This window comes from Sinocyclocheilus anshuiensis, unplaced genomic scaffold (assembly GCF_001515605.1).
Source record: "Sinocyclocheilus anshuiensis isolate Anshui unplaced genomic scaffold, SAMN03320099.WGS_v1.1 scaffold902, whole genome shotgun sequence".
Classification (NCBI taxonomy): Eukaryota; Metazoa; Chordata; class Actinopteri; order Cypriniformes; family Cyprinidae; genus Sinocyclocheilus; species Sinocyclocheilus anshuiensis.
Genome location: NW_015537974.1, coordinates 182,783 through 191,626, shown reverse-complemented (window position 1 = coordinate 191,626; position 8,844 = coordinate 182,783). Strand labels below are relative to the sequence as shown.

At 38.0% G+C, this 8,844-nt stretch overlaps 1 protein-coding gene across 1 annotated transcript in view; it reads left to right on the top strand.

The window, feature by feature from the left end:
• LOC107672068 (focal adhesion kinase 1-like) overlaps positions 1-8,582 on the top strand; it is a 76,314-nt gene extending 67,732 nt beyond the window's left edge. Inside the window, exons 28-32 of the mRNA XM_016465166.1 lie at positions 672-785; positions 3,330-3,395; positions 7,202-7,357; positions 8,196-8,276; positions 8,370-8,582. Coding sequence (XP_016320652.1) covers positions 672-785; positions 3,330-3,395; positions 7,202-7,357; positions 8,196-8,276; positions 8,370-8,582 — 630 coding nt within the window. The remainder of the gene's footprint in view (positions 1-671; positions 786-3,329; positions 3,396-7,201; positions 7,358-8,195; positions 8,277-8,369) is intronic.
• The last annotated feature ends 262 nt before the right edge of the window (positions 8,583-8,844 follow it).

The following is an 8,844-nucleotide window of genomic DNA, read 5'->3' as shown; positions in this document are numbered from 1 at the left end:
ATCACACGGCTCAGGGGGGTGAACAAAGGCCTCCTGTAGCGAATCGATGCGTTTTTGTAAGAAAAATATTATATTCAAAAACGTAATCATCACTTTAATGTAGCTTGCGCCAACAGTTGTACACAGAAGCAGCTCCAGGCTGATTGCGTATGAGTTCAGCGCTGCGCATGCACCGGTGAGTCTCGTGAACGCAAAGCTGACCTCATACGTCATCCGCCCGGAACTGCTTCCGTGTAGGACTGTTGGCGCAAGCTACATTAAAGTGAGTATTACGTTTTGAATATGGATATTTTTCTTACAAAAACGCATTGATTCACTACAGGAGGCCTTTGTTCACCCCCCCGAGCTGTGTGAGACACTTTTTTTTTATGGATGGGTGCTTTTTATTTCACTTCTTTTGGACTGATGCATGCAACACCCGCTGAGTGGCATTAAACAGCTTGAAAGATCAAAGATAATTTTTAATATAACTCCGACTGGATTCGTCTGAAAGAAGAAAGTCATATACACCTAGGATGACTTAAGGGTGAGTAATTTTATGGGCTAATTTTCATTTTTGGGTTTACTAACCCTTTAAGGCAGCTACAGTATCAAGTTGTTTTTGGTTGTCATATATTACTATCATTTTGTCATGTTTATTAGCATATGTTAATGAATTGTGTTTGTTTCAGGATGGTGTGTCTGTGTGCGGTGGTCTGTCGCAGCTGATGGAGGAGCAGTTATTGCTGCAGCAGCAGCAGATGGAGGATGATCAGCGTTGGTTGGAGCAGGAGGAGAGACTACTGGTACTGATCCCATTCACCTTCACCTCTTCCATCTCTTCCTCACATTCATCTGCTCATCTTTGTTCCCTAACCCTCTTATCCCCATTTCCCCCCTGCTTAGCTGTATTATGTGGTCGTTAGTTTTTTTCCTTCTTCCTAAAAATATTTAGTGGAGAATCATATTGATGTTTGTTTATAGCCGCAGCAATTATATGATTTTCCAAACAGTCATTTTCATGTTTGTTTGAGAATAAGTGTTTGTGGTTTCCTGCGCCATTTATTTGTAAACGGTCATGAGTGATCCTCACAATTTCACAACATCAGCTTTTGGTATCATTCGCATTGTTGAAGAATTACAGATACAATATGAATTAGAAGGCATTGCACTCTGGGGAGTGTTATTATTGCAGTGATATGTGTACATACAAATGTTATTTTGCACATAAGTTTGTCTGAGAATATCTGTGTGTGTTTGTGGTATGCCAAGTTCTGGCTCACAGTCTCCGTCATTTGTATCTTCACTGTGTCATTATGTTCAGTTTGTCTCGCAGAAAAAACTCACGCAGCTTCCTGTACCAACTAAAAAGGACATTCAGAGCTCTACCACAGCAAACAACATTCATTCTTCTGCTTAAACTGTTACTTTTCCTCACAAACACCTTCTGTTGAAATGAAATGTCAACTCTTATAGGAATCCAAAAATGATTTGCTCATCCTGACGTTTTTCTAAACACGTAAACAGTTTTTAGTCAGTGCAGCACAAAAGGGGGTATTTTGAAGAATCATGCTGCTCTTTTCCATACAGCGACATATTTACAAGCTACAAAAATGACAACAAATGTCATAAAAGTAGTCTGCATGACTCGTTAGCTTTATTCCAAGTCTTCTGAAGTCAAACATTGTATTCATTAATAATTTCCTCTTTGCTGACTGAATCATTGAGTTTGTAAGTTTATGCTTAAGAACAAAATCATTTTGATTTGTGAACAAATCACTGTCTGATTAGTGAATCAGTTTATTGAAAAGAACTGGTTCAGAAGAACGATTTGTTCATGAATCTGACTGATTCAGAACTAACTGAATATTAAAGTATACTGCATGATTTGTATGGACAACTTTAATTTTTTTTTTTTTTTGGTTTCCAATATGAGCAAATAATTTTATTTGAGATCATCTATTCCTTTAAAACCGTTACAAGCTTTTCTGTCATTTTTGACCAATTTCATTTTTTTTACACAGATGATACACATAAGATCTAAATAATCTAAAATCCTCTAAAACGTGCATGATTTTATTGTTACTACTTCAAGGAAGTTAGTGGTGTAACATTTCAGTAAACGTTTCTTCTTTTTTTCCCCCCCATTAACAAAAGCTAAACTTACTTTGACTTTCCTGGTCAAAAATGACCTCAAACAGCCAAGGTGTGATCTTAAAAAAAAAAAAAAAAAAAACAGCCAAGGTGTGATCTTACAAAAAAAAAAAAAAAAAGTATTTGCATTTCTATTAAAGGATTTTTTTTTTTTTGATGTTGTGAGCAGATGAATGAGTTGTGATCCTGGCCATTTGATACAGGTGCAGTTTTCAGGAATTCCTCAGTAATGAAGGGTTTTGTTGGCACTGAGGCGTGAGACGGGTAAACTCAGTCTGACCTGCATCTGCTGAAAGTTAAATTACTGATCAGAGGAAGTTTTCATCTCTTCACAGATGTTATACGCAAATGTTCATGAGGGATAATGGGAGGGGAAGAGAGGGAAAGAGAGAAAACACTGAGCTAGGGAATGAGAGAGAGGAGGAGGAGAGCAGAAAAGGGCTTGGCTTCGCTGAGTTGAGGCTCGTCGGCTGTGAGTGAATCAGTGTGTGCGTTTAATATGTCTCACATTCAGGAGACGAGTCACTTCACACACACACTCTATGACTTATCCCACACACCCATGGGCTTGCTTAATGGAGATCCACTCCGTGCTCTGCTCCATGCTTAAGAAACGCCAGAGAGAAACGCTCACAGGAAGAGACGGGAAGATGCAGGTCTTCAAATCCTGCTTCGGAAAACTGGTACGGTGAACTTGGAAGAATGGGAAGGGGAGGGTGCCATTTTAGTAAAGCTAAATGTAGATTTTACACTGTTTTTAGTTCATCTTTGAGGGATCTTGAACTATCATGGACATAGTTGCTGTAAATGATTGGTTTATATTCAGTTGATTTATGGATGGTTTATTGTCATTTCAAAGGAGTAGGAACAGACATGAGTTAGTGTGTGAAGTTTTGTGAGCAACAAATGTGATGTGATTTAAACACAAAGAAATGATTGACCATGTGAGAAAATGTTAATCACTTTTCCTACTTTTTGTGGCATTTAAACATCAAATGTGTTCTGGCTGGCTGCTACTGTGCCGTGCAGCATTGTCATTTTCATTGAGGAAATACAAATTGCTTCTAGCTGGAATCTTGTTGTATTACTCCAGGTCAGGACGGTGTGCGAATTAGCACAGTAGATACGACAGACATCAATTTGTCGAATGAGGAGAGTCAGGTTTGACCTTCTTTCTCTCTCTGTGTGTGTGTTAGCAGAAGCCTGATGGGAGAAGTTCCAGAGGCAGCATCGACCGTGATGATGGAAGCCTTCAGGGACCAGTGAGTTTCTCTTCATTTGCTTACTTTTTGTTGAAATACACTACTGTTTGAAAGTTTGGGGTCAGTAAGATGTTTTTTTTTTTTAGAAGAAATGAATAATTTTATTCAGCAATGATGTATTAAATTGATCAAAAGTAACAGTAAACAGTTACATTGTTACAAAAAAATGCTGTTCTTTTAAACATTCTATTTAGTAAAGAATCCTGAAGTATATTTATCAACGATTTCCACAAAAATATTAAACGGCACAACTGTTTTTAACACTGATAAAAGTAAGAAATGTTTCTTGAGCACCAAATCAGCATATTAGAATGATTTCTGAAGGATCTTGTGACACTGAAGACTGAAATAATTGCTATTTTATAATAAAAATAATAAAATTGTATTACTAACTGAGTGAGCATCATAGACTTCTTTCAAAAACATATCCAAAAAAGAAAATCTGGCTCCCAACTTTTGAATGGTTGTGTAAATCTTAATAAACATAAGTTATTTAATTATTTAAGGTTAAAGGGATAATGCACCCAAAAATGAAACTTCTGTCTCTATTTACTCACTATCATCATATTGTTCCAGACCAAATAGATTTTTTTCCATGCTTGAATTAAAAAAAAAATCTAAGAATTTTTACACAACTCTTTTTATACAACAACAGTTCATAGTGACTGTCTCTAAAGCAAGTGTGTGTGTGAGTGTTAATCATCTGATCAGGTCATGTTAAATATAGTAGTTTTCCCCACTCATGGACATCTGCAGTAAATTATATTGTATATGGGCGTCACCTCACACTCGCTGTGGGGGAATTCTGTACATGCACAGGAATTTCACTTAAATTGCTTTTGATGGAAGACTAAAAGAATAAATAACTCTGTGATTTACAACTGGGGGATTGTGTTCACTCTTGCGTAGCTATGGAGGTCTAAAAATCTAATTTCAGAATTCTGTTTACAGTTTTAAAGCTTTAAAACAGGATAACTAAATTGTAAATTAAAAGTGTGATGTTCCTACTGTAAGTCACTGATTAAAAAAGTAAAAATTGTGACATTGGTCATGTGACTCTTTGTACGGTCAGATGTTCTTGCCTCCATTGAAGCACAAGATGCTCTTTAGATCATTCTCAAATCATGATCATCAGGTTTGACAGACTTGTGGAGTTCATGTTAAAAAAGTAAAAAAGGGACAAACCAAATTCTGAGACATTCTGAAAATCGTGTTCATTTTTTAAATTATTAAAATGACAGTATGATAATTTGAAATGACAAAAATGCAAAATAGGACCATTTTTATTTGTGGTCTCAGACTTGGATATGATCTCAGCATATCATCTCTTTAGTGAACTGAGTTCATATGCATTTAGTTTGCTGTAGTGTACTTTTATAAGCTTTACTGTACTGAAATGTCTATTATAGCTGGATATCTGTTAAAAAATCATTGGGATAAATGGGAGACCAAGGACAAGGGCCCTTTTGTGAGGAAACAAGCAGTAGTGAACACTCAAGAAACCCAATCTGCTCCGCCTTCCCACTTCTAAAGTTAACACAGAACCACTACAGATGTTTACTAGTATTTGAATGCACTTCATGCTTGTCATGATCTGGAACTCCACAGCTGCTCTGTAGAGCTCGTTTGTCTGCTGCAGTGGTTTTGAATGTCTATCCTGTCTCATTGGGCTGTCCTCTTTGATTCACTGTGGTTTTAGGAGATGTGTGTGTGTATGTGTTGGCATGCCAGGCATCCAGGCTGCTCCCCACCCAGACCACAACAACACACATGGCACTGTCTGTCTTCTCTGTATATATATATATATATATATATATGTATGTATATATATATCATTTTATTTTTATTTTATATTAATATTTTTTTTATTTATTTATTTATTTATTTATTTATTTATTTATTGCTTGCAATGTGTAACTTGCATAAAAGTGCAGATTGACTTACAGACTGACTCTTTTTGTCGTCCTCAGAACACGCAGCACCTCCTAAAAAGCCTCCTCGGCCCGGAGCTCCCAGCCACCCAGCAGGAGTCTCCGGCCTCAACCCTACAGACTGCTACAATGAAGGAGTGAAGGTACCAGAACTACCACACGGCAAACTCCTATGAGAAACCTAACTCTTATAGTTTTGGATGAGTATTGTGCATGTGTAACTTTACAATAATCACTGCTGCTGTTTTTAAACCACATAAAGTTAGAAATAGCACCAAAAACACACACACACACATACACACAAACTGCGAGGCTGGTAATATTAGCATCTGTACTTACGGGTCGCCTTCAGGAGCAGCTAGCATGCCAACAGATGCTGTTTGCCAAGCCTCATTAAAATCATCCTCATTCCTGAAGCCCCTTTCACATACACAAGCGCACAATTGCTCTGCAGGGTCTCTCATAAAAAGATCCCTGCCTGCACACCAAGAACCTGGCAGTTTCCATTCCAGCGGGTTTTCCTGATGCTGTGGGTCAGCGTGCAGGGGGTCTCACAAGCAAGCAACAGCAGAAATGCAATGCAGAATGGAAAATATAATTAGGAACAATGCACATTATAATTGCGGTCTGCTTTGCAATTTTATAGTTTTTAGGAGTTTTACCTGTGGCCGTGTTTGGTCAGTAACAAACATTTATGGTCCCATAATAACGCTCGACGAGTGCGGTTTTCTTTCTAGTGCTGATTTTGGCTTGTATTTTCTGTTTTAAACAACAACTTTGGTTGGGGAATTTTTAAATAGCTAAAAGGTTAGTTATGTCACAGTCATGATAGCCTACTTGCTATTGCTAGTCTGAAGATTGTACATTTTAAATGTTTATTTACTAAAAAGTTACTTCAGACAACTTTCGGGAGTACAAAACTAAGGCACAAAACTGTCATTTTGATTTCATCAGGTCTTTACATGTAAATTTAGTTACATAATTTCACAGAACTAAACTCTCGCAACAGTTTCATGTGGTTGGATTCAAAAATATATTGACTTGCGCACACAAAGACGACGTAATTCCAAGCTGTTTTCTCTTTCTATCTCTGCAGCATGTATATGTAAAGTTATATTAATCTCTTTCTTTTTTTCCTCTCTCTCTGCACACTGTTCTCTTGCTCTGTGCCTCTGCCCTTCCTCTGTTGCACTGTTTTTGCACTGGTAGCCCTGCAGGGTAAGACCACCTGTAGACTCAGTGTTATGTTTCTGTCGGTGTTTGTGCCCCCTTTTTAACCAGTTGCCATGTCATTACGCAACCATATCATTGGGAATCATAACTTCATTATCCACTAAACTGAATTACATGGGCTGTATAGATCTTGTGCCTCTGTGCATGTCCTTTGCTTTTTAAATCAGCTGTGATTTTAGCTAATGCTAGCGCTTGTAGTGCAATCTAGTGGAGGCTTTGGATCATACTAGTGGGATGGACGCAGTACAGTATATTGAGTTGTATATTGTGTTTAAAATCTACACTAAAATATTTCCTTGATCTCTTTTTATATTTAACATGGGGGAACTACTTCTTTTTGTCATCGTATCATGTTTTGTGTTAAAATCAAGGGTGCGCAGATGGATTTCTAATCAGCTCAGTACTGTAGGTGGTGAAGGGTCTCCAGTATTTGCTTGTGCTGCCATCTAGTGTCAAACATGAAATATGTACCATAACGCAAACCTCTTCATTTCATTATCACTTGTGTCCTGTAAAATGAATTCAGTAACACAACCTTCATACTAAATCCGTTGTTTATAGATAGCAACATTATATGCTTGGAATTGAATAATCGTCAGTAATGCAGCATTTTAAAGCTTGTTACTTTGTATTTGTCATTAGATTCAGCCTCAGGAGATCAACCCACCCCCAACAGCTAACTTAGATCGGTCCAACGATAAGGTCTATGAAAATGTGACTGGGCTGGTGAAGGCTGTGATTGAGATGTCCAGTAAAATCCAGCCAGCTCCCCCTGAAGAATACGTGCCCATGGTGAAGGTATGACACAAAAAAAACAATGACAGCAGGCATCTATGGCATGGTCATTAACATCAAATGTGTCTCGTAACCAGTGTTGTTATTGTCAAAGGAAGTTCATTCAAAAATGAACATTTGATTGTAGTTTGTTTGTTCATTGGCTCACCAATGTTTGTTCATCATTTGCCCACCAATGAATGGGTGCCGTCAGAAAGAGAGTCCAAACAGCTGATAAAAGCATCACAATAATCCACACACAGCTCCAGTCCATCAATTAACATCTTGTGAAGTGAAAAGCTGCGTGTTTGTGAGAAACAAATCCATCATGAAGACCTTTTTAACTTCAGAGTAAAATACAAGTCCTCAATCCATAATATCGCTTTCTCCAATGAAAAGGTCACCTTGTCTAAACCAGGAGAGAAATATGCACAGTTCAAGCACAGTTTTTCAGTGGATTTTGATGTGAGGGGACAACAGGGGATGGACTTGGAGGAATCCTTATTATGGATTATGGGAATAAAATAGATTAAAGCTAAATAGAAATATTTAAAAAAAAAAATTATGATGATAAGCACATAACAAAATTACTAAAACTAAAATAAAACTAAAAAGTTAAAATAGAAAAAAAAGTTAATTCAAAATATTAATACATTCTATTATAGTATATAAATAATACTAATATAACACTACTTATAACTAAATATCACAGCATCAAACCAGTTTGATTTGAGAGCCACAATGGAGGTGAAGATAATCAGTGAATCTCAAAGCTTTCATATCACTTTTTTATTGTAAGCTTGCTTTCCATCATATAGTTTTTGTCATTTCAACATTCTCAACATGAAAATGTGTGTTTCAGGAAGTGGGATTAGCACTGAGAACACTGCTGGCCACTGTGGATGAGACGATACCTTTACTACCAGCTCACACGCACAGAGAGGTAAACGCATTTACAAACTAACACTAAATACTCTTATTCTCAACGTCCTTCGTGCCAGCTCAGCTAATTGTTACTCTTGTTCTTCGTCTTCAGATTGAAATGGCTCAGAAGCTTCTAAATTCAGACCTGGCTGAGCTGATCAATAAGATGAAGTTGGCCCAGCAATACGTCATGACCAGCCTGCAGCAGGACTACAAGAAACAGATGCTAACAGCTGCACACGCACTTGCCGTAGATGCCAAGAACCTGCTGGATGTGATTGACCAGGCCAGGCTGAAGATGTTGGGCCAGACACGACCGCATTAGCCCCCGCTAGAGGATACGATGACGCATGTGACGCCCTGGAAAAACTCACCAGCACAGACTTGTACACTAATGGAGTCTCATGGGCCCCCTTCACTACTCACTGACCCTCACGTTTAACCTGCACGGTAGACCACGGGTGCCATGAGGAAGGCTCTGGATTTATTTAACAGATGAGCTGGACCGGACCAGACTCATCACGACTGGTCTCTTCGAGACTAGACGCTGAGAGGACGATTCTGAGCTCTGCTATGAGCTTTGAACA